Genomic DNA, 27,772 nt, shown 5'->3' with positions numbered 1-27,772 from the left:
TCTAGGTTATTTAGCGTCTGAATGATATGAAGGTGATAATGTCGGTGAAATGAGTCCGGGGCCCAGCACCGAAAGTTACCCAACATTTGCTCGTATTGGGTTGAGGGAAAACCCCGGAAAAAACCTCAACCAAGTAACTTGCCCCAACCGGGATTCGAACCCGGGCCATCTGGTTTCGCAGCCAGACGCGCTGACCGTTACTCCACAGGCGTGGACAAGTGGAAAGATATGAAGGGACGAAGAAGAAATTAAAAAAAAAAAATGCGACTCAATTCATTAACATCTGTAATTCTATTGCTAAACATTATACGTGCGTACTTTCTTTTAGTTTACGGAAATTTAGTTAAAAAATTATGAACAAAAATTGCAGTTAACATGGTTAAATTCCAATTCTCAGGAAATTAGTCCATTTATGGTTCCAATATAGAAAAGAGGACAGATTAAAGAAAAGGAGTCGTTCCATAACATGTTCGTAACATGTTTAATGAAATACCTCATTTGCTCGTGTGTAAAGCGTACCAGTTTTTTTTTTTGTCTTTAAAATTAGACCTATGCATGGGGTACCAGGGCGGAAATGGCGATATAAAGTTTTCAGGGTGATCCATTCCGATACCATAACTTCGTGGTTAATAACACGATTGAAATAAATGTCTCATTTGTTTGGGTATACGACTACGATGTGAGCGACTGGCGGCCATCTTGGGCGATTTTTTTTGTAAGTATGGTAAACTAAATGGAGTCCACCACTGTAGAGTAACATGGTTAGTGCGTCTGGTCGTCAAACGAGCAGGCCCAGGTTCAAATCCTAGTTGGGGTTTTCCCTCAACCAATTTATGGGTAACGTCTGGCATTGGACCTCGGACTCATTTCGCCATCATTAATTCACAAATCAACATCATACAATAGTCCAGGTTAAGTTCACGGTGCGGCGACGTGCTGTACTTGTACAAGAGCACAGCTGTTCAGCTACCCAATCATTCATAGGAGTGATAAGCACAATAAGCCTGAGGCTGCAGTGCAAGCCTTCGGATCCCTCCTTCGTACAAGGTAAAAAAAATAAATAAATGGAGATGCATTTAAAACTTGAGATAGTTTGGGGAAAATGTTTGATCTGAAAAATGTCAATCCTAAATAATTATTTATTTTCATAATAATAGATTACTAAATATAAATAACCCTAATCCATTCCAACCTAACACAATTCTGATTAGGTTGAAACATATTAATAATGATAATAATTTATGCGTTAATATTTTTTGTACACAATCTTAATAATTCAGGCACTAGCTTATTACTTTTTTATTACACATCATGCATCACCATGAGAACGAGTTTGTTTCTGATTATTCTGGTAGTCGTATTACCAGAAGGTAGTGTTCTGTAACTTGGCCTACAATATTGCCAGATATTAACCGAACAGATTATTGGTTATGGGATTATCTGAAAGACAGCAAAGCAAACCTCTGACATTTGATGAGCTGTAGGACTCCATCACACGCACTGTGGCAGATATTCCAGAACATGAACTCAAATCTGCTGTATACAGCATTGAAGAGAGGTTGTTACTTGTACAAGAACAAAATGGATACATACATTATCTATGATGAAGTTATGACACCCAATCCCAATTCTTTTTTAATATGCCAGTGTCAGAGTTTTTAAGATTGTGCAGATAATAAAAATATGAGCAATCAAAGTTACCTCTTATTTTAAAAAAAAAAGCGTGCACTCTTTTTCTCACTGTACACTACATAAAAAACAAACCTTTGTTACGAATTTGATTTTTGTATATGTTACATTTACTTTCACTGTCTCCTATGATCCATAGTACAATGACTTGTTCTCTCTTATGTCCATTTTTTCAGTCAAAAGAAAGTCTCTTATACCCATATCTTTCAGATATAGATTGTTAAGTGCTCAGGGTTCTGTCTATGACTGGTATCTATGGTCCTGCAAAGAATTCTGGTGGTGGCACTGTGAACACACTCGACTGTAATGGGTAAACGAATGCTTCTGTTAATCTACTAATTGGATATAAAACATTGGGCTTATGAGTAATATTACAAACTGCACAATAACAAAGAATCATTTAAGGTGCTAAGTTACAATTTTCGGCTGCTATTACACAACTCTGATTTATGGATCATAAAAATTAAACTTATAGTACTCTTACATACAAGACCAGTTTCCAACCATCAAAGCCATAGATTCCAGTCGTGAAATTTCTGGAATAAGACACTCACAAATAGTATGATATATTACTTTCACCGAGTAATTGTAAAAGAAATCATTCTCTTTTTCTCAATAAACATATAAAACGTGTCAAAACGAATAGTAGTTGCTTAATATTGTACAGTAGAAACTCTATCATCCATGGTAATGAAAGGGGCTCATTAAATGGTTAATCGAAAAAATCTATAATCGTCTATAAAACATTTTCATAAATTACATAATCCAGTTTCAATTTCCTCTGTGGTGTTGTGTTTAATGTCCTATATAGTCGATCAGAAGTTCATTAATTTAAGTATGATTGTCAACAATGGGTTTATAAGGGCCAAGGAAATTCCTTGTGATGGCTGTCTGTAGATTTACATACTTTAGATGCTTTATCCTTGCTTTCATTAAATCACACATGTTTGTACTAGTGGCAAAAAAACTGGACCGACCCTTGTAGTGACAGCACGATAGACTGGTAACTAAGACTTTCGTGGTTCGAATCCTGCCTGGGAAGGAAACTTTTTTTTTTGTTCCTTATTCAAATTTATTCCCAATACTTTTCGATTGCAGTGATATTTTACTACTTAATTAACTTCTTATTCCCAGAACATGAATTTTACCAGCTTATTTTCTAATGACTTTCGAAATGGGCTACGTCAGCAGTCGAAACTACAAAAATTTCAATAGATTACTTGCTATCTTATGAATGCGGGCGTGGCATGCGCAGTGGCTCATTTTGGGGACTTTGATTATTCCGTCGGTTCAGTTTTTTTGCCACTACTGTACATAATTCCAATTTCGTATTCTGATGCGAGATGAGCCACGGTTTCTCTTTTCAAAAATGACTCAATAATTTAAATTTTTTATTTTGATACCATACTTAGTAAACTACTTTTACATCCGTAGAAAACATTATGAATAGAAGTTATGAAGTACAGCCACAGTAGTACAAAGACTGAATGGTGAATAGGTTTGCTATAAATTGTGTGGAAGTTATTTGGCTGATTTCTTTGAAAGCAGGTAATGACTATTTTATAACATGGAAAAAACACCCACGAATAACTGTTCCTTGTGTAAGGGTTAAGGCTTGTAATAACACACTGTAGAAAAGAAATACGCACTAACGTAAGTACAGTACTACAATTTTTTTTCTGCAGTAAAAAAGAAATAAATAAATTATACTGTATTCAGAATCCTGACAACTGACCCCCAAGGCTATTGTTCTGAATTTTATCATGACTTCTCTTAGATTAGATATGGCACAGGGCGAGTCAAACTTAAGGGACTAGCACTACAATCTTAAAAACTGCCAGCTGCTATGCATAAGATTCTTGGCATTTCACGTCACTACAGATTGGCAAGTGATTTTTTGCGTAACTAGAGAATTATTTAAGGTAATAGAGAGAATCTTACCTGAGAATTTCAGAGCAGTTATATTCTAGACATGTTTCAGCAATGTATGAAGTTCTTAGACACTCGCTGGGAGACCACCCTATTACTATTGCATATTAGCTATGTTATTTCTTCTTTCAGAGCATCCACAGCACACAGACTGTTTTCGTACACTTTTTTGTTTGAGGATACTCCCATTGATGAAAGTCACACACCAACAAATCTGGAGACCGAGCATGCCATATTCCACTATGGCCTGTGTCTCATTTCCTGAGCCGAGAGCTCCCTAGTGCTTATAACCACGCCTCTTAGGTCTGCTCGGACTGTCACGGCAGCTGCAGTGTGTGGCACGACAGTATATTATATGTTCTGAAAACATTATCCTATGCCATTCCAGGGGTCTTTACTGTTTATAATACTGGATACTCTAATGTGGTTACTAATACTGCTATTATCTCTGATTGCGATTTCCGAAAATGTATGTATACACTAGGCCTGGGGATTTTGGCCCCTGCAAAAAGTATTTGTGATGGTGAAAATCAGGGGGGAACAAGAAATATTACGTGCAACTCAGACTTACAAATTAAGCTTCGATATTATAGCTATGCTAATGCAAGTTTTGATCTTTTGAGATATCTAGGTTAGTTTGTGTTTTGTTAAATTAAAATGATATAGTTGCACTGTATTAACTAGTTGTATGCTACTTATTGGAGAATATTAAATTAATGAATTTTCCATGAGATCCATTACTTTCTCATATACTCGATTAGAAACCTCTTATGTTGTGGGAACATAATAAACAAATGTAATATAATTGTAAACCAGATTAAGCTGTAGGCCTACATACAAAGCAGCATTATACTATACTTGTGTCATTGAAATAACTTTTATGTCAATTACGACTGAAGTGCTATTATTAAAAATAAAATAATCAATAATTAAACATGTACATTTATTGTAGTAGAAGCTAGATGCCTCAATTCAGAGTTCACAATTCGACCCTCCCAAATAATAACATTGTAACTCAATTTTTTATGGTTTTGAGTTATGCTAGTTAATATGGTCTTAAATTGTTTCTTTTTCTTCCAGTATTATCACTGTAGTTCTAAACCTTCCCTATCGTATGTAAAATCTTATTGTTACTATCCATATACACTGATATGCACGATCATTTTAAAACTTCATTTGCTTCTCCTGAAAAATGGAAGAAAGTGAGTTACAATGTTAATACTTGTGACGGAATTATCACTTGAATATAGCACATTTTTTAGCCAGCACATAGACTGAAAAATGTTCAGATGTAGAAAGTTAAAGGGATCATCAAAAGATGATTTCGAAATGCTGCTCTAGAGGATCCTGGTTAAATTTTTTCGGTCAGAATATATTTAAATCTGCTATCCCACAAGAATTACTATATTTCGTGAGTGCTCTGAATTGTCACTCTATAAATAATTCAAAGGGTTCTTTCTTAGGCAAAAGTGTTCTTTGTATTGCCAATTACATGTAATATATCTTCTAAAATCGTGTACAGGGCAGAGGAGAGAGTCTTTGAGTTCAGTGTATCTGCAAGGTCGTTCTTTCAGCTTGTGAATTCTTTTGTACTTCCACTTCCCTCGAACTGATCACAGTTTATCGATTTTGACAAACTCGCACTAAACAGCTGAAATGCTGGTCTGGCGTTCATTCGCTGGAAGGAATTAAGACCAACATATCTAGGCATAATTTTTGACATCCAGGTGTGGAGTAATGACACACATATGCCACAAACGCAAGATTAGCTAAGGTGTTGTTCTGATTTTCGGATGTTACTTGCAATTCTTTTTTTATCTGGTTATTTAACAATGCTGTATCAACTACTGGGTTATTTAGCGTCGATGGAATAGGTCACAGCCAGATGGTATTTGGTAAGAATACGTTGTTATGAGAAAAAATTGATGTCCTCTTGATTGGAGATTTTTTTTTCTTTTCATTTTTTAAGGTATCGAGGTAATTTCAGGAAAATATGTGGTATGGCATCTGGTTTTAGTTGCCAGTTCTTCGTGAAGTCCTACTTTTTACTGTCAATAATAAATTTATCGGCTCTTACTATCAAAACTGTGAAAAAAAAAAAATGGATATCACAGATATAAGAACGAGCATACAGTTTTCTATCTTCGCTGAATTGCTCTACACCACTTCTGAAAAATAGCCTAGTCTTTGGGTGGAAAAAAGAAATGTCTTACTTCCTTACAGATTTACACCAAGAACAAAACAATTAGGCATATTACTACTTGCTCACATAAACGGCACAATAAAAATCACCCGAACACCACAAGAAATATCTCCTTAATTCCATAGCAGAGCTAGTTCTACCTGCTCTGTCCACAGTATGACGAGGAAAACTGCAGTCTTAAAACGATCATCACGTCAATCTTTCGCTCAGTTGCCATGGCGACACCAGGATGTTTAAAAGTTCCATTAGATCCTTGCCGAGTTGCCACACTTTCTATTCTAAATGCTCTAGTACTACTGTAGAAAAGTCTTTTGTGTAACAGAAACTCTAGAATTTCTACTACTTACTAGAGAATTTACTTGTAATATACAAACCCATACCTTTGTGGAATCCTGGGAAATGAGAATGCGGATGCTTTAGCAAAGAAGGGCAGCACTGCTACTTACAGACCTGTTACTAAATCTACGCATTCCTCTGTGAAGAGATTTATTAAATCTACAAACCTAGACTTCAACAAACAAAATTTGATAACACAATCCCAAGGGAAAAAATGGAACTCTCTGCATCAAAATCCACAGCTAATTCCCGATTTACCACGAAAATCGTCTGTAGCTGCATTTAGATTGGCAACAGGCCATGATTGTTTGGCTAAACACCTGCATAGAATTGGAATATATCAGTCCCCTAACTACCCATTGTGCAACTCAAACCAAGAAATGGATTCGGAACACCTCAAAATCTGTGCTTCATTGGCTGGTCATGATAATATCTTTGAAAAATATTGGAGTGCAAGAGGTCAAATGACTTTATTGTCAAACGCCTGGCATTAGAAAACAACAACAACCTTTGTGGAATAGGCCCCTGTTGTGCTCCCACATGCTGGTTATGGAGACAAAGCAGTAGTGGTGATTCGACAAAATTAAACTCAACCTCCCAGCAATTTAGTGACTTGTTTCGAGGGAACTTTAAAAAGATAAAGTGTATGAAATTAATCCATATACTCTGGAAGAGATGAAAAATAGCATTCGGGAAAATACTGTCTTCATTTTCCAAAGGAAACTACAGTGAGTGATGCGTCATTTTTCAAGCATGTGCCAAAATGTTTGGAACAAGAGGGCAAACAGTTCCAGTATTTTCTTTCTTAATTTAGAAGAATAAATGACCTTTTAACTGCCCATATTTAATAACGTTAATAATGTTAATAGTTTGGGCTTTGTCAAAGCAATGGCAGTGACAGTGCTCACTGAAATCAATTACTGGTCCTAGTAACAATGACATATCTTCCTGACTGCATACCGTGATATGACAATTAACCTAAATGTTTTACAGAAAAACAGTATTTAATATAATAGTTCGCTATATACAGTCACGTTTTGTTTGTACATTTTTATAAATGTATATAATACAATATATTATTATACATTGTTAAGATAATATAAATTTGTTACGTGAAGATTTCAGGTATTATATTCATACCTGAAAGCAACAAGGACAACTAAAAATAAATAAGAAAAATACAATATATAAGAATTTGGGGATGTTAGTATAATGCCACAACATTCATTTCTTTACATGGCATGGTGTCTATAAATGAACACATTTGCATTTAAATAAAATCATTTGTGAATTCGGTAAAAAATAATAAGAACATACAGGAAAGATGGTGCAGGTAACATGGATTTTCGTACTATTTTTCTTCACTGATGTCTGACTGTAGTAAGAGCATGATCTGCTGTGGGCGGTCGCTTAATCTGGATGAAGCATGCTCCATTTGCACCTCGTTGCTGACCACTGAGTATGACCACACACATACCATTATTCGCAATGCTTTCCCACACTGCTCGACACCATCTGTTTACTCGTTTGAACATCTTGATTTCGTTGTCGCATTCAGCTCGATCTACTTGAATATGAGCTATAGTAAAGGAGTATTCTCGTGCAATGTCACAAGTCTGTGATGCCACTGTCTCATTTTCTGTTACGAAACATTGGACAGCTTTATTGTCACTGTGACTATCATCACCAATACTGATCATGGATTCCGACATGTAACTGGAATATTTGTCAATTACCTCCTCACACCCCACAATGGCAGCTGGAATGTAACATAAAAATGTAAATTATAAACATATATCATACAAGTTTGAATGGAATAAGACTGATCCAAATCTTGCCGTACCAACTTGTAAAATGTTCAATGAGGGACATTAGATCTCATGTGGTTTCTTATTAATGGGTCATTATTTAAAATCATAATACAGCGTTCATTTTAATATCAAGTAAATACACACTTGCTCCAGATAAACCATTACTCGATTCCACCACACAATCTTTAACGGAAATGATATACACATCCAGAGTTTCTATAACTTGCAATGAAAACATTTATATTCATGAAGATTCTGTTTTGAATGACATTGTGATTTAGAGTTACAAGTTTATAGCAAGAAATAACCAATAGATTAAATAACACAAATAATAATTAATCACACTGTTTCCTTTTGGTATATAAAAATGTACTAACGTATGTAACAACATACATTTTAATTCAATTGCAAAGAATCCTAAAATAAGCATAATTAATAAAAGTAATAAGAAAATGGTCTTAAACAGAACATCTACAGTAGAACCTCTATTATCCGTGATAATGAAGGGAATGGATTGAATGGTTAATCGAAAAAAATCAGATCTGTACCATAAAAGATTTTCGTAATTTTAATGAATAATGTTTACAATCTTATAAGCTCCTCTATGGTCCTGTATTGAATACGCCAGGTAGTGGATCAGAACTTCACTGTTTTAAGTCTGGTTGTTAACAACGAGTTGTTAAGTTGCAAGGAAACTCCTTACAATGGCTGTCTGTTGGAAGATATGAATAGTGGACGTCTCACGTTGTAGATTTACGTACTTTATACACTTTATCCTCGATTTGTATTAAATCATATACAATTGTGATTCCAGTCTCATATTCTGAGATAAGCCACAGTTTCTCGTTCCCCAAACCACTCTATTTCCACTTTTTGATACTTAGTACAACATAATTTCTTTTGATACCCAAGGAAGACATTTTATATAGAAGTTATACAGTATGACAACTTGAACAATAGACCTTACTGTGTAAGGACAAAGTCTTGTAATAATCCTCTCTCGAAAAAAATAACGTGCTAATATAATATACAGAACTTCATATATTTCTGGAGGAAAAAAAAAAGCGAGAGAAAGACAGTCGGATAATCTGACAATCGGTTAATAGGGTGACGGATAATCAGGATTCTACTGTATAAGGATATATTATACATCATAAATGAACAGGAAAACAAGAATTATCAAGTTAGACTTATGGAGATTGCATTTGCTTTTCTTCTTCCCCATGTAGACAACTTTATCGATTTGGAAGTGTTTTACAAGTGATGATCATGAACCACAAATCCATATTTTATACAGATAATCATGTTCTTCTATTGATCTAATAACAACTGTGGCCTGGCATAGTTCAGTCGGTTAAGGTGCTTGCCTGTCGATCATGAGTTGCACTTGGGCATAGGTTCGATTCCCGCTTGGGCTAATTACCTGGTTAGGTTTTTTCCGAGGTTTTCCCCAACCATAAGACCAATGACTGGTAACCTATGGCGATTTCTCGACCTCACCTCGCCAAATACCATCGACGCTAAATAACCTAGTAGTTACCTAATACAGGCTCGTTATAAAAAAAACTGTAGCATCCTTCCTCAAAATATTTGATATAAAAGTGGATACTGTTGAGTATTGTAGACAATGATTTAACGTTTCTACAATGGGGAAGAAAAAACGCTTACAGAAATGAAATTATCAACATGCTAAAGTGGACCATGTTTCGTAGAATTCCTTCAGAAAAGAAAGAGAAGAAAATGAAATAAAAGTAAATCATCAGAAGAGACATGAAAAGATAAAATGGAAAAGGAGGGGGCATGATGGAAAAGAATGGAAAGGAAGAAAAGGGAGGGGATAGGAAAGAAAAGAATAGGAGAGGAGAAGATAGGACGGAAAAGAAAAGGAGAGGCAGAGGAGGGGAACTAGAGAGGGTGGGGAGAGGAAGTGAGAGGAGAGGAAAAGAAAGAAAGGAGGAGGAGAAGGTGAGGAAAGGAGAAATTAGAAGAGAGGAGAGGTGAGGGGAGGGGAGGGGAGAGAAGCAGTGGTCAAGTAAACGAGTTCTGCTGATTTTCTCTTTCAATTTTAATTCTCTTTTTTTTTCTCGTTTTCTTTCTTTCTGCTTCTTCTTTATTCAAATAACTATAAAGTGAGGGGACAGTACACGAGAGGAAAGTATAGGGAAGATGAGAGAAGATCAAAGGAGATAGGTACAAGAAAGAGAGGACAGGGCAGGGAATGGGAATGATGGGAAGATATGGGAGGATTAATAAAGACAGCTTACCTGACTTATCCATCTTGGTAACATGACTAAATATGCTGGTAGCAATCTCGTGGCGTGACGGTGAGTCCGCCATTACTTGCATCTGCCTGTGCTGGGCCAAGGCTGCAGACCTACGACCCGCAAGAATTGCATCTCCATATTCCAGATCTGTGGCAAACACAATTTCTGTACATCATCTGAAAATTCTCATGTATTATACATTCATATGCCTATTTCTTCATCCCCAAAACCGAAGAAAGAACACACACATGTATATACATGCTCGTATTTCTAGAAATATAACCTAAAATTTCTAGGCACAAAAAAATGTTTGCTTGACTGCATTATTAGACTAATTTACACACTTATTTTGTATGTGATTTTAAGAAGTTATATGGTAATGATAACTGCTATAAATAAAAGTAATACAGTCTTTAATTCTTGTAAGAATGTAGAAATATTCCTTCATTCATATGCGAAAAATAGATGTATAAGGAAATGGGAGCTAAAGTCGGATTTTTCATTTTTTCGATTTCAAAAAGAGGAAGAAATAATGAACATTGAAAAAAAAAAAAAAATGCATGGTTCTACGTGCTATAGTTTTTAACATATTACTTACTGAATTCTGATATTACATTATGTACTTTCCGAGAAAAATGCAATTAAAGTTTTCATTTGTTTTCTTAGCAACTATAAGAAAGATGTAGGTATTTAAGAAGCACTGTGTAAACTACGTCCTACTTTAGTATGTAAAAAAAAGCCTACAGGTAGTACAAGATGTCAAAACATAGAAATGCAATTTTTACACTGCAAATTCGTTTTGTTCCCTTGTAAAATTTCCTTTCACGACTTTAGGTCCCTTTTCACGCAACATGTCACATATTATGTAAGCTGAATGAACTAATTCAAGGCTTGATGAAAAAGTACACGACAACAGACCAGAGAAGAAAAAGTTCCTACGAGGGGAGTCATCAAGTTTTAATTATCACCTCGAAAAAATGAAGCTGCGACCATGAAACTTGGTGATGGTGTTAGTCCTTTTCTACATATCCACCCTTCAACGCGACAGATTTTTCCGAACGATGGATAACTTGACGGAGGCCTTGGTTGTAGAAGTCTGCATTTTGGCTGTTCAGGAAACGTTCCACCTCAAAAAACACCTCGTCGTCATTCTGGAAATGCCTGCCACGCAATGGTTTCTTCATCCGAGGAAAGAGGAAGAAGTCACTGGGTGCCATATCAGGAGAATACGGGGGGTGAGGCAAAATTTGGATAGCCTAAAGAAGCAGCATGTGTGACTGTGTCCTGTGCAGAATGAGCTGGGGCGTTGTCATGAAGCAAAAGGACCCCCTTGGACAGCTTCCCGCGACGCTTCGTCTTGATAGCCTCCCATAACCTCGTCAGGAGATTTCGGTAGTATGCTCCTGTGATGGTTTGCCCCTTCTGAGCATAATCTGTCAGCACCACACCTTGGATGTCCCAAAAAACACTCAGCATCACCTTGCCTGATGATGGTTGGGTCTTCGCCTTTTTCGGCGGTGGTGAATCCACGTGTTTCCACTGCTTGCTTTGCTCCTTTGTCATCCAGTGACTTCTTCCTCTTTCCTCGGATGAAGAAACCATTGTGTGGCATGCATTTCCAGAATGACGAGGTGATTTTTGACGTGGAACGTTTCCTAAACAGCCAAAATGCAGACTTCTACAACCAAGGCCTCTGTCAAGTCATCCATTGTTGGGAAAAATGTGTCGCATTGAAGGGTGAATATGTAGAAAAGGACCAACACCATCACCAAGTTTCATGGTCGCAGCTTCATTTTTTCGAGGTGATAATTAAAACTTTATGACTTTATGACTACCTCGTATTTAGTTCTAAACTTTCACTGCTGGAAATATTTTCAGTATTTTTTCTTAGGTGGGGGGGGGGGGGGGGGAGAGGAGAATATTAATCACTTGCTTTTTGCTTTTTTGCATTGGATTTGATTTTTTCTGTGTCCTTTGAGTTGCATCTTGAGTCTGAAAAATAGCATTGTCTGGGGAGTAGAGGGGAGTACCGAACCTATGAAATGCCATGTGCCATCAAAAATGTTCGATGAGGTGTGATGCACGGGTAGAAGCATTCATAACAGATCTGCCAGAGCTGTGGTTTTTACCATTGAACAGCATCTCGCAGACAGACCAGTGAAGTACTACTCTTGTTGGCAGTTTGTCTCTGGGGACCATACTCGTAATGAACTTCGCCCTGGCAGTTAAAAAAAAAAACTGTCACCATGACCTTCACCCTGATCATATATAACAGATTGATCAGCCTAATGCACTTTCAAGACAACAACTTTTATCAATTTCACTATGTTGCCATCTAGTGACTGCAAAAGAAGTCATGTTATAATCCTGATGGAATTGCATGAAGTAATAGCTTGCAGCAGTACATCCATTTAGTGGTCGTTACAAAAAAATTCATTTTCGATATTGGAGATCCTAGAGGTTGTTCTCTTTTATATTTTGCCATTTCATAACATTGGAATTGTCAATCTCATATAATTGTGATCAGGATCTTCATATTACCAATTCATGATTGTTACATCTTATTAACCAAGGCAATTGTGGTATTTTCCATTACGATGACTATGTCTTTGTCTCAGGGTCGTAATCAAAAACTGAAGACTTATCTCTCATTATGACTTTTATCATGAAATGAGGGTCAATGTTAATAATGAGCAAAGAGTCTCACAACAAACTGTCATAACACTGTGCATGCCAAGATCGTCAATCAAAATTGATTGTATGAATCAAACGAAATTCCCCCTTCACTTTCAATCTCTCTAATAGTTATTTGATGATCTTGCATCACTAAAGGCCGCACTTCCTCGAATGTTTCGGAATTTCTGCTGGTTGAGGGCCTGCCCAAATCTTCTTCACTCTGAAGTTCAGTCAGTTTTACATGATACCACTCCTTAATCTGCGTAATAACCACAACTTCATTACCAAAAGCCAAATATTTTTAATAATCTCCGATTTTGTGCCACCAAGATTAACAAAATTTACTGCAAATCCTTTGCTTCATATGTTCGGTCATTTTGGTTCAGAACATAAATGTGACAAACACGAATCAAGTGCAAATATCATGACTGCCCCACAGTCAATGAAGGGCTGCGCAGTCTGGCAAAAAATCACACTTGTGTTTTAGTATAAGTAAGGATCACATAAGAACAGTTCCTAAACAGCAAATATTGCCGTCCTAACAGTGTTGCCAACTGTTACCAGATGATATACGATCCTTCATACGAAATGACTTATTTACACCATACTTTATGTTGGAAGGTTATTCTAAATAATTCAATAATTGTAACATATTTTCGTAGGCAAACTATACGAGAAAGGGATCAACATGTCAAGTATATTGTCTGGCAATATGAAATTCATTGGTTTTACTAAACAATTGACTCCCGAGACCTAACCTAAAAATGTATTTTGTTTGACCACATGAAATTATTAGTACTAACTCTGAAAACGTACCTGACTATAGTCTTGAATTATAACCGCAATGCAATACATAAAATAACTATTATGTATTAATATTAATACTGGTATTAATTAATTACTAGTATGTTCAAATTTCCTAGTTTCCAGTAACAGGATCAGAAATCTAGTACAATTTCAATTACATGGAACTCCAGTACCGACAAATATTGTCGATATTTGTCTCAGCTGCCAACATACTAGTCACAAAATCACTACCATTTGTAGTATTTGTCAGTATCGAAATTCGAAATGAAGTTGGCAAAATGAAATTCAACCTGCAAACTAGAAAATCACCACAATTCACTAGCATATGTAGTAATGGGGAAAAAATAGTTAGGTTTCACCCTTAGGGTATGAAGTAAGCCGACCTGGACTATACCCAAGGTTGCATGGAGCAGTAGACCTGCCTAGGGCTGCAACTAGTTGACAAAAAAATAAATAAATAAAAAAATACTTTCTTAAAATTTGATCAAACTTTGTGTACAGAGTGAAGAGTAAGTAATGTCATTAATTTCAGGGATTATTCTTTGAGATATTTCAAACAAAAAAGTTTATAATACAATTTTGCTCGTTTCTGCTTCCTTTTCGAGATAAAAATTGTTTTATATGAAACATTTCATTGCATATTTTGAGAAAACCATTCATTTAATTCTCAATATGCTCAGTCCATTTAAGAGAGCAGTGTATTATGATAATAAATGATTGAAGAATTTAGGTTTGTCCTTTAAATGTGCTTTTCAGAACGAAAAGTTACATTTGTTCAGATCAAATTTCTGCACATTTAAAAGACAAAACTAAAATTCTTTCAATAATTTATTATCATAATATATTGCTCTCTTAAATTGACTGAGCATATTGGCAATTAAATCAATGGCTTACCAAAAACATGCTAAGAAATATTTCACATAAAACAATTTTTATCTCGAAAAGGAAGAAAAAACGAGCAAAATTGTATTAAACTTTTTTGTTGAAATATCTCAAAGAATAACTCCCTGAAATTAATGATATTTCTTACACTTCACTCCGTATAAGAAACTCTTTAAAATGGGTGAATATTCGCTGGGCATTCATTTCTCACCTCACTTGTAGTGGGTTGATTATTTAGGAAACCCTGAGTGTGTCTGAGGGTATCAGTTTGTGTGTGATTATCTCGTAAGTCACTGTGCCACGTTATCTGGATTCCTGACTTGTCTGAAATGGTTTACAGACTATGTAGGTTCATGTAACAACTTACTATTAGCAAGTTTCAGCTGTGTAAGCTTCATACAAGTCGAGCTGTCTTCCACAGAGCAATGTCCTTTATTTCCCTGCTGAATGGCTTCCCCTAGAAATCTGTGTGCTAGCAAAGCAAGTTTCGTCTTCCGAAATCGATCACCAGTGATGTTATAAATAACACTGGTATCGATCACATATGGATGCATCATCTAGAAAGGAAAATAATGCACGTTAAAACCTTCACCGGCATTGAAAACTCTAGACAATGAAATGTATTAACATGCATATTGCCAACATTTGAACTGAAATTAAAATGAAACAAACACATAAACACAGAATAAAAAGTTGTGAAGTAATTATTAATCCAGTAATATTTGTGGTGAGTCTGAAAAAAAAATAAATTACTCGGAGAAATGTTTATATTGAGGAAACAAATCCAATTTTTGTGCTAATAGGCGAGAAGTACATAGAGGGTTCTAAGTTGATCCGGGCTATTTATATGTAAACATTACATAACAGATAAAAATTCAAATCTTGATTATTTTCTAATAATTCTCCAGCTTATCATGCATTTCTATCAGCTACCAGGAAGCTTCTTTATTTCTTCTTGAAAGAACATCTTTGATTGGTTGTGCAGCCATTCCATACTTCTTTCATAAGCAGGTCATTTGTTGTGAACATTATGTCTCCTCAGCTTTTCTTCAGCAGTCCAAACGGGTGACAATTACAAGGGTATAAGTCTGGCTTGTAAGGAGGATGTGGTAGCACTTCCCAGCCTTCTGTAAGAGCATCTTGTGTAATTTTTTTGCAATGAAGATAGATCTTCTAATACATCTTCTGAACCTTCTTTCAATTTATCTTTCAAAAGATGTGTACTACACAACTGCCAACCTTGCAGACGGTTTATCACATTATCAATAATCCCATAATATGCGCACGCATACCCCCCTCTCCCTTATGGCAAAGTCAGCTGTAAAGCATATTATACATAATTACACACTGAAAATGGATAAAAGTACAGACTTGGCTTTTTCCCCCAGATGTTTCAAAAATTCGGAATGAATGTTGTCGGGGCCAGATTTCTTGGTTTTTAAATTTTGTATAGCTAGAGTTAATTCTTTGGAAGTAAAATTTTGATGAAATATTCTCTCAATTAATATCACTCAATAAAAGAATTGTATTCCAATGGATACCATCCCACTGTGGAATTCTGGAAAACGAGAATGCGGATGCTTTAGCAAAGAAGGGCAGCACTGCTACTTACAGACCTGTTACTAAATCTACGTATTACTCTGTGAAGAGATTTATTAAATCTACATACTTAGACTTCAACAAACAAAATTTGATAACTCAATCCCAAGGGAAAAAACGGAACTCTCTGCATCAAAATCCACAGTTAATTCCCGATTTACCACGAAAATCGTCTGTAGCTGCATTTAGATTGGCAACAGGCCATGATTGTTTGGCCAAGCACCTGCATAGAATTGGAATATATCAGTCCCCTAACTGCCCATTGTGCAACTCAAAGCAAGAAATGGATTCGGAACACCTCAAAATCTGTGCTTCAGTGGCTGGTCATGATAATATCTTTGAAAAATATTGGAATGCAAGAGGTCAAATGACTTTATTGTCAAAAACCTGGCATTAGAAAACAACAACAACAACATAATTACACATTACCTATCACTTGCGGTTTATCACGTTATCAGTAATCCCATAATATGCACACGCACAACCCCCTCTCCCTTCTGGCGAAGTCAGCTGTAAAGCATATTATACATAATTACACATTACCTATCACTTCTCCTGCGACAAAAATGCTTTGTGACACGTTTTGCATCTAGCAACTGCTTTTTTTTTTTTTTGAAAATCTCTTCTTGAATCATACTTCTCCTTGTGATGTAATCTTGATCTTCTGGATCAGAAATTACTCTAGTGTTGATGTGTTTAATGTAGGCATCAAAATGGCGGTTCTTACAAAAGTTAAAAACTGTCTTTCTTTGTCTTGCCTGCTGCGTATTGAACTGGTGTAGAGATTTCTGTTCATGCATAACCATATTTCTGTGTTATTTTAGGGTCAGGAAACATTGCTCTAAATAAATATCCTACATGATTAGAAACAGATAATGGGATATTGTGTTCCAAATTAAATCATGTATTATTGTTAAAAAAGAATGATGAAATAGGCTGTTTTCTGATTTCATTTGGCCACATGTTTTATGCGTCTTTGAATCAATGTACACACAGAAGCAAATAGGGTTAACTCATTTCTTTCGTCTCTTTTGAAAAAAAATATAAAGGGTGTAAGGGATGTAAGTACCGTTCCTTTTCACAGTCATCGGGGAAGATCTACAAGATCAAAAAATGTCCATACAACATAGGGTCAAAACTTTGTAGTTTTCCAGAAAAAAAATATATCTTCCCTCATTTTATTTGCGTTATACTGCTTACATCATTAGTAAAATTACGAAAACAATTACATCAGTAGGTATATCTAGCAAAGAGTTAATATTAGTTTAAATAAATATGTGTGTGTTCTATTATGTTTTCGTGAAATTAAATAATAATGCATGCCTAAATTTGTTAATATTCTGGAGTGAGAGACATGGCAATGTGTTCAGCAGGATTCATGCAGATGCCGTAATAGTGGAGAGAGAAATCCATAATAATTACGGAAAATCCGTAATAGTTGGCACCTCTGGTACTGGCACAGCCAAGTCTCATAAGTTGTCACAATTCTATCCAGATACTCGTGGAAATAAAGTTCAACTCGTCTTTCCTTGTTTCTTAAGTATAATTCCTGGACATCCAATTTGCACACGTTTTCAGAAACATTAAGGTGGTGAATAATTTACTTGATGTTATCAACACTGCTTACTTACTTACTGACTTTTAAGGAACCCGGAGGTTCATTGCCGCCCTCACATAAGTCCGCCATTGGTCCCTATCCCGAGCAAAATTAATCCATTCTCTATCATCATATCCCACCTCCCTCAAATCCATTTTAATATTATCTTCCCACCTACATCTCGGCCTCCCTAAAGGTCTTTTTCCCTCCGGTCTCCCATCTAACACTCTATATGCATTTCTGGATTCGCCCAAACGTGCTACATCCCCTGCCCATCTCAAACGTCTGGATTTAATGTTCCTAATTATGTCAGGTGAAGAATACAATGCGTGCAGTTCTGTGTTGTGTAACTTTCTCCATTCTCCTGTAACTTCATCTCTCTTAGTCCCAAATATTTTCCTAAGAACCTTATTCTCAAACACCCTTAATCTCTGTTCCTCTCTCAAAGTGAGAGTCCAAGTTTCACAACCATACAGAACAACAGGTAATATAACTGTTTTATAAATTCTAACTTTCAGATTTTTCGACAGCAGACTGGATGATAAAAGTTTCTCAACCGAATAATAACAGGCATTTCCCATATTTATTCTGTGTTTAATTTCCTCCCGAGTATCATTTATATTTGTTACTGTTGCTCCAAGATATTTGAACTTCTCCACCTCTTCAAAAGATAAATTTCCAATTTTTATATTTCCATTTCGTACAATATTCTCGTCACGAGACATAATCATATACTTTGTCTTTTCGGGATTTACTTCCAAACCTATCTCTTTCCTTGCTTCCAGTAAAATTCCCGTGTTTTCCCTAATCATTTGTGGATTTTCTCCTAACATATTCACGTCATCCGCAGAGACAAGCAGCTGATGTAACCCGTTCAATTCCAAACCCTCTCTGTTATCCTGGACTTTCCTAATGGCATACTCTAGAGCAGACGTCTCAATAGGGCCTTCTCAGAGCACTTCCTCCTCTTTCTTTTTTTCAATGTAAGAGTGGAACAAGATGCAGGAGAAGTTTGTGTATCTCCGGATGACGTCATTGACCGCGACGTTTGAATAGACATCTGCAACCGCTACGATGTAACAGTCAGTCATTGTGTCCATCTCCGAGGAAAGAATGTTCTTATTACCGCAAATGTATGAAGAAATAAAAGCTTTCATAGGGAAAGCGAAATTGTGGGAGACGCAAGTTTCAGTGGGTAACTGTTACCACTTTATTAATCTAAAATTGTTACCTGATTTGAATCAAGACCAGTGTAACAAATATAATGAAATACTGAAGGACTTGAGAAAAGAATTTCAGATCAGATTTAAGATTTGAATAGTTCTAATTTAAAATAATTGCTTGTGAATTTCTAAGATGTTTAGGTTATTTTTAATTATTAAAAACATTACGAAATATATTAACTATTATTGTAATTAATATATTAATATTAGCGTAACGTAAGAGTACTTACTTTAACAACCAACAATTTTTTATTGTAATTTTATTATTATTATTTAATTTAATTTAATTTTATTAAATATAGTATAAACTTAAAAAAAGAGCGATACCAAAAACCTTTATTAGAAATGAAATATTGTTATTGTTTGGTCAACTGTTCGAAGACAGGTCTGAACCTCACAAGTGATACCAACAAGGCACCACTTATGAGTCAACTAGGCCAGGAGATAATGGAGTTAGGTGGCCAGTTCCTGGTGCTTAAATAATTACGTAACATGTATAGTTCTTCATGCTTCAGATGTCTTCTTTTTTACTCATAGATAGTATATAATTAGAAAATAAATGTATTATTATTGTTATTATTATTATTATTACTGCAAACTACTTAAGAAATTCCTTCCGAAAACAACCGTCTATTGTGACCGTCTATTTGAGTTGTACACTCAAAAGTGCAGCTTTGTGGAATTTCTCCCGCGACAGTTGCAACTTAGCTCGCTCATGCTTGTAACATTAATCAGCGATCGGCTATCTTCGGGTACTGCGCTTATCTCTTCAGCTGACTGTTATTTATACTTGCTCTCTATAACAACTTTTATGCATTGGCCTTGAGACGCCTGCTCTAGAGCAAAGTTAAAAAGTAAAGGTGATAGTGCCTCTCCTTGTTTTAGCCCACAGTGGATTGGAAACGCATCTGACAGAAACTGACCTATACGAACTCTGCTGTACGTTTCACTGAGACACATTTTAATTAATCGAACTAGTTTCTTGAGAATACCAAATTCAATAAGAATATCATATAAAACTTCTCTCTTAACCAAGTCATATGCCTTTTTGAAATCTATGAGTAACTGATGCACTATACCCTTATACTCCCATTTTTTCTCCATTATCTGTCGAATACAAAATATCTGGTCAATAGTTGATCTATTATGCCTAAAACCACATTGATGATCCACAATAATTTCATCTACATATGGAGTTAATCTTCTCAAAAAAAAATATTGGACAACATTTTGTACAATGTCAACAAAAGTGATATTCCTCGAAAGTTACTACAGTTAGTCTTGTCTCCCTTCTTAAAGATAGGTTATCAACACTGACATAATTTAATTTCTTGGCCAATTCACAGACACTTATCATCAGTTTTTCCAAATAAGTGCTTCCATATAACGAATCTTTTATTCCTCGACACAAGTTGTAGGATGTGCAGCATGTGAAATATTAAAAAATATAGTCCACCCATCTTTAAGTGAAAGACTATGGAATGAGACAAACAGTTCTTCCACACTGAGAAACTTGATGATAATTATTTCTGCAACATTATTTGAGAGAGACACGTCTTTGATGTTTGTTTTCTACTTCTAATAAAATTATGGACAGGAAAAAATTGTGGGAAATGGGAAAATACAAATCTTGTATAATTAGGCTTGCCAACCGTCCCGTTTTCTCTGGGACAGTCCCAATTTCGACCATTGCGTCCTGCATCCCAAAATAATTTGCACATGTTTCATGGCATATTAGACATTTCCGCACAGTTTCATACAGACATGCTTACGAAATGGAGAAATGACTCTAGTACGCACGTTCAAGACAGAAATTTAATTCTCATTGATGTGTCAACAGAGTGACGAGTGCAATGATCATAATACACAAGTTAGGGCAGATTTGATGACATAATACTTACTGAATCATCTATCCTCTGTGCTCATCTTATGCACTTTGACTTTAGTTTTGCACCATTTCATATTATGTTCACTTTGTTCCACTTGATGTGTCATTCATTGGTTTCAGCGGAAAAGTGAAAAAAAAATAAAAAAAAAAAGAAAAGAAAAAAAATACAGATTTATACGACCACTTCTATGACAGATATAGGCCTTAGATATAAACGAGGACAACAACAAAGATTTGTAAAATACCACAGCCCCTCAAGTGTGATAAGATCTGATAGCTCTAGTGATAAATCACGTAAACGTCTCTATGTTTTCCAAGAAGTGGCTGAAATCTTTTATGTAGGTAGGTTAGGTTAGTTTGGGTTAGTTCATATTAGGTTAGTAATTATTAATAAGATGGGTCCTAGTTTCCAAAGAGTTAATATTTCTTTTATAAGGGATTTATACTGTTTTTCACCTTGTTTTGTGGTCAATTTGGCAATGAGGTGGTTGTTAAAATATATAGCCTATATATATATATATATATATATATATATATATATATACTGTTGAATATGTGATTTGATAGGTGAAAATAATTAGTGCAATAAAATTGTTAGTAAAGTTTGTGTCCCTAATTTTTACTTACGAAAGTTGGCAAGCTTATGTATAATAGACTACATCTATGTGGAATTATTATGAGTAAATATTACTTTACTCCAAGAAAAAAATAAAGTCTGGATAAAATATAAAACACCACACCAACATATTACAAAGAATAATCTGTGTTTTCCGAGAAGTGGCTGAAATCTTTTATGTAGGTAGGTTAGGTTAGTTCAGGTTAGTTTATGTTATGTTACGTTAAGTTAGGTTAGTTCACATTAGGTTAGTAATTATCAATAAGATGGATCCTAGTTTCCAAAGAGTTAACATTTCTTTTATAAGGGATTGATACTGTTTTTCAACTTGTTTTGTGGTCACTTTGGCAATGAGGTGGTTCTGTTAAAATATACATATATTGTTGAATATGTGAATTGATAGGTGGAAATAATTAGTGCAATAAAATTGTTAGTAACTTTTGTATCCCTAATTTTTACATACGAAAGTTTGCAACCCTATATATAATAGACTATATCTATGTGGAATTATTATGAGTAAATATTACTTTACTCCAAGACAAAAATAAAGTTCGGATAAAATATGAAACACTACACCAATGTATTATAAAGAATAATCAGATATCTTGAATGTAATAATGTACATAACTTATGGTAAATGTTTGTTTGATTGTCATGTCTACAATTACTTAAAGGTTTGGTGGTTCAAATCTGACCAAGAATAATACATTTTTAAGAATAATAAAATCCTTTGGATGGCTCCTTTGGAAATGATTAGTGATTCTCGTAGTGTATTTTCTATTCGTAAAATAACTGTAAGTCTTTACCTTAAGTGCCATTAGATCGAAGTTGAGGGATTGTCCAACTAATATTGCATCTGGTGGCAGCAACGATTTTATATTTTTCTGGACGTCTTCCAGTCTCACAATAACATCACTGAGTAATTCTTTGGTGATGCCAGAATATCTTGTTAGGTAGTCTGTGATATTATTATATGGTTTCACATAAGTCTCATACACAACCTATAAAATTCAAACAATCACAAAATCAAATAATCTATCGGTACATATAAAGTGTTTTAGCAGAACTAGGTACATGTCCTTTGAAAAAGAATAAAACAAAAATATCTTATTTATCAAATTATAAGGCCTTTTTACACACCAAAAGGATCTTCTTAAAACAACTCTGAAATTTCATAGGTACATTACATACGAGTATAACTAAACAAATAAAAGTGTTCTTATAAATATACGAGTGCATCCTTAAATATGTATCATACATTATGCATACTATTTCGTGGCACAGCTCACCACGTGAGACTCTATAAATGAAATATTCCTACTTAGACCTCATCCCTATGGGACATATTAGGCCAAATCATTCATTCTTATTATATTTTACATGAGTGAAATTAAGTTTCAACTAGTGGAAGTAAGATACTAACACACAGTGTACGTGGATGTAACAATAGCATACTGTATTTACTCGCGTAATGGACGTACTCCAATTTTTCGCGTTAAAATTTAAAACAAAAAAAAAAAAAAAACCTCACGTAATAGACACGTAGGGGAATGTGAATCTGTGACAAATGATAGCAGTGATGCTGAACCTGAATGAGGTAAGGCTAGTGTTAATAATAACAATAAAGTGTCTTGTCTTATTGTCGCTAAAGTCATTATTACAAGTTATCTCTTTATAAAACTGCTGCTACAGTCCCGTTGCTCTAATTTCCGGCAGCCAATCACGTTGCAGGTCGGCTACATTTAAACGTGTGCGTCTTGTGATTCGCTGATGAAGACGTTATGCATTTCCTAAGGCTGGATAAATACTTAAAATAATCGCCCGCCATTTTGGCTCTTTCATTGGCGTTCACAGAAAGCACACGAGGATATTGTTTGCCGCTAAATTATTTGCTGAATTACAGTGTGTTTGATTTATTATCATAGGAGCTATGACATGATAATGTTTAACGGCGTGGCAAATAGATTCTTCATCTGGTAGCTCGGCAACGAAAGAATAAAAATGGCGAACGATACTACCTACCTAGACTTTATAGAGCCTTCACTTCCTAAGACGTAAGCAAGTGGAGGAGTCATGCCAGGAATAACAGCATCGCGACTATAACTATCGATCGTCTTAATTGCAATCCATTGGTATATAAATTAGTTGCAGCCCATATATCATTACATATTCTACCAATTATTTCAGTATTCAAGCTGACGTACATTTAATACATTTTTTTTTTTCACTAAAATTTTTTCCTCGCATGAAGGACGCACCCTAATTTTTTGTTATAAAAATCGAAAAATGAAAGTGCGTCTATTACGCGGGTAAATACGGTAATACATGCAATTATGTATTGTATAAGAACATGAAATAAGCAACAACAGTAGTATAATTAAAGTAGCAGTGTGGTAGTAGTAGTAGTAGGAAAGAGGGTTCAGGATCGGCGGAGATATAATTGGAGAGATGATGTAATGGAAGTTATGAAGAAAAGAAGACTTCAAGAAGACTGCTTAGACCAGGCTTGCAGAACTGGGCGACAATTGTGGCATTACGTCACACATCGGAATACGTCACTCACCCCTTCCTTCCACCCCCCCCCCCCAGTGTCATTGACTTGGTAGGGGAAGGGATTTGTATTCAGTGTCTGTGTTAAGTGATTGTGTACGGGCTATAGATACATCATTCAACGCCGGTGGACTGTGGACGGGGAACCAACGTTTTCCCCATGCTTTCCACCCCTCTCTCGCCAGTTCTGTATCCCTGACTTTGACAGAATGAAATAAAAATTGGGGATGAAGAAGCATTTTTTATACAGTCTCATACATAGTTTCCATTAACTGAAAATGCAAGGTTTATGCTAAGGCTCAGTGCTACAGTAACGAAATTTCCATTCATTCAAAGCAGGGCAATAGGATGATAATATACAATCTAATGAATAAAACATATTTCAACAAAGAGAACAAAATACAGTGAACCCTCTCATTTACAAACATCAAAGGGACATTACAATCTGTCCGCATCTGGGAGGTGTCCTTTATTGGGAGGGAGGATCCCCAATCTAACAGTAAATTTATAATATGCATTATGTATCCCTTCACGCTTTAAATCAAATGCACTACTGTAGTTTAATTCTAAATACAGTATACAGTAAATTCTTTCCAACTTTGAACTACAGTAGATAGGACCGAAAAAGGAAAATACAGTACTGTATCATTCAATTTTATTTTAGGTCTATAGTTATGCAGTACAGTAATTTACAGTTTCAACTTAACCTTTACGTTCATGTGCCATGTCCCTCGAAATAGAACAACTGATTGAAGTGAAGAGAATAATCCTACTAATGCTATCATGTGTTGAATACAATTTCACGATCGCGGAAACCTTGGACCCATCAGATAGGTTAAATTTAATGATTTTGTTTATCCACCCGCTTCCAGCTAACATGGGGTAGCTGGCTAAGCTAGTGGCAGCTTACGAGACTCTTATTGTCTTCTTTCATGTTAAGGAATTTCTGTACAGTTCTAAAACTAAATTTTCCATTTTTGTAACACATTAGGTATTGAAATCCAAGCTCTGTCCACAGTCAGGAGGTAAAGCAAGCTTTAAGACTGTAAAATAGCTGTCTGTGTCCGTGTTTGAGAGTGTCCGTAAACGAGTGTTAAATTTATCATTATTTCTCTATTATTTCAGTTGGGACAAAAATCTGTCCATATATGAGGAGTGTCCGTATCTTGGGGGTGTCTGTAAGGAGAGGTTTCACTGTAATTAGAAATGTTGTAATAGCTGTTTTCAATTTACTTAATAATGGAACACTTACCTCCAATTTCTCGTTAACTATTGAAACTCTGGTGAGCTCCAGTTCTCCAGTAGTGGTACGACACATTTCACAATCCAACCCAAACATTGGCGAATTGTGAGTTACTTCGTGGTACAAATCCTTAGTAAGAACAAAATCTGCATATCTGTCAACACAGCAGAGGAGTCAACATACGAAGTAAAGCATTAATATTATCACATACATGCTAAAAAAAAAATATAGTCCATAAGATTAATATAGGCAGAATTGAGATTTTGACTCGTGGTTGTTCAGGAGATATACGAGGCGCATCCAGAAAGTAAGTTTCCCTATTAAAAAAAAAAAAAAAAAAGAACACACACTTTCAGGAAAACATTTATTGGCAACAGGTACACCAATGTTTCAGCTATTTTTCAACACAGCCACCATCAGAACTGAGACACTTGCCATATCGTGGGATCAACTTTTGTATCCCTCTGTCGTAGAACTCTGCCGCCTGTGACTGGAACCAGCGTGTGACAGACGTCTTCAGCTCTTCGTCGTTGCCAAAACGCTCACCGGAGGACAGGAATTTCTTGAGGTGCAAGAAAACGTGAAAATCGCTGGGAGCAAGATCAGGACTGTAGGATGGGTGATCAAACAACTCCCAGCCAATTTCCGTCAAAACAGCTGCTGTGCACCGAGCCGTATGTGGACGAGCATTGTCATGGAGGAGCACAACACCTGCAGTAAGCATTCCACGCCTCTTGTTTTGAATGGCACGTCGCAATTTTCGCAGTGTTTCACAGTAACGGTCAGCGTTCACTGTTTCACCTCTTGGAAGGAAGTCAATGAGCAGGATGCCCTTCCTGCCCCAGAACACTGTGCACATCACTTTCCGTACCGACAGCGTCTGTTTGAATTTCGTCCTGACCGAAGATCCACTATGCCGCCAATGCATTGACTGCTGCTTGATTTCCGGGGTGAAGTGCGAAATCCAAATCTCATCGCCCGTGATGATCCTGTTGAGGAACTCGTCGCCGTCATCATGATACCGTTGCAGAAATGTCAGTGCTGCTCCTGAACATTGCATTTTGTGTTCGGGTGTCAGGTTTTTCGGCACCCACCTGGCACACACTTCACACTTTTTTGAACAGCAGGTGCTTAGTGACAATCTCATGCAACAAGGATCGCGATATCTGCGGAAAATGGCTGCTCTGTAATCGTGAAACGACGGTTATCCATGATGCACTGCCGCACCAGCTCAACACGATCATCATTGATGAGGGACGGTCGCCCACTGCGCTCTTCATCATGTACCCTTTTGACGACCTTCGGAAAACTGCCTACACCAGCGACGCACCATCTGCTTACTCATGATGTTCGGCCCATACACCTGACAGAGCTGCCGATGAATTTCAATTGGCGCAATGCTTTGTGCATTAAAGAACTTTATCACCAATCGAACCTCGGAGGCGGCGGGAGAAGGAATAAGAGCTTCCATTTCGGACCACTGCTGCCACGCTACTGGCACCAGGCGGGACCTGTCCAGCTGGCATATGATTGATACGTCATAGATCTGTTACGCATGCGCAATTAACACGGCTAATTACGTTTACTTTCAAGGGAAAAAAATCGGGAAACTTACTTTCTGGATGCGCCTCGTATATTAGGAAGCTCGATCTTATGCATGCATTCTTCTATTTCTCGAGATAAATCACAACAGATGTTCACGTGAATGTTCGAAGACCTTTACAGGCTTATACAGGCATTCATGTATGCTTCCCAACTAGACTGAGAAGTCCAAACTAAATGTAACTGTTTTGAATGTGCATTAACCTGGCACTGGTCACTATGAGTATTTTTCCAAGTATCAAATTCATTGATCCTTCATCTATTGATTGTTGTTTACTTCATTGCACTATTCGTGCTGTTTAGAAATTATAGGCACAATAAAACTGGCCTGAAAATGTGTTTGTCAATTTTTGGGGTGGCACCCTACTAGTGAACCGAACTTGCAGACGTATTCACATCAACAAAATGTTAAGACCAAGATGTTAAATAGTAATGCACATAACACATATTTGCTTTGATACTCACCTTGCACGAAGTTCACCTTTTAAAGGCAAAGGATAGTTTTCTTCGACAAGTTGCGTTGGAGACAGAAGCAACTGTGTACGAGAATAACGATCGGAGAGAGGTCGTGTCACTTGACTATTTGACCATGAGGGTTCAAAAACAGGGAATATTGCACGAAATATTTTGAACAAGTCTTCCCTTTCCTTCATTGCCACTTCTAAACTACCAAACTCTGAAAAAGAAGGAAAAAATATAATAATATAATACTGATGAGTGTAAATTATTACATCATGCACAGACAACCTCATTATAATTAATAGTTTATAAAATTCAAGGAAATTTTAATTACCAGGATTCATACAAGCCAAAAATTTAATGTCTAGAACAAAAAACATTCAATCTTAATTTAAGTA

The 27,772-nt window shown here is 36.1% G+C and overlaps 1 protein-coding gene across 3 annotated transcripts in view; it reads right to left on the bottom strand.

Annotated features, from left to right (window-relative positions):
- Positions 1–7,345: 7,345 nt before the first annotated feature.
- The window catches only part of Rexo5 (RNA exonuclease 5), a 38,719-nt gene continuing 18,292 nt past the window's right edge, over positions 7,346–27,772 (bottom strand). For all 3 annotated transcript variants that reach the window (XM_069845360.1, XM_069845362.1, XM_069845361.1), the window contains 6 exons: positions 27,381–27,591; positions 25,323–25,467; positions 22,327–22,521; positions 14,965–15,154; positions 10,233–10,379; positions 7,346–7,916 (listed from right to left, as the gene is read on the bottom strand). In XM_069845360.1, the coding sequence (XP_069701461.1) occupies positions 7,519–7,916; positions 10,233–10,379; positions 14,965–15,154; positions 22,327–22,521; positions 25,323–25,467; positions 27,381–27,591 (1,286 nt within the window). In that variant the 3' untranslated portion in view covers positions 7,346–7,518. The remainder of the gene's footprint in view (positions 7,917–10,232; positions 10,380–14,964; positions 15,155–22,326; positions 22,522–25,322; positions 25,468–27,380; positions 27,592–27,772) is intronic.

The sequence above is a fragment of the Periplaneta americana genome, chromosome 14, assembly GCF_040183065.1.
Source record: "Periplaneta americana isolate PAMFEO1 chromosome 14, P.americana_PAMFEO1_priV1, whole genome shotgun sequence".
In the NCBI taxonomy this organism is placed as follows: domain Eukaryota; kingdom Metazoa; phylum Arthropoda; class Insecta; order Blattodea; family Blattidae; genus Periplaneta; species Periplaneta americana.
The sequence above is the reverse complement of the archived record's forward strand: the minus strand, read 5'-3'. Positions and strand labels throughout refer to the sequence as shown.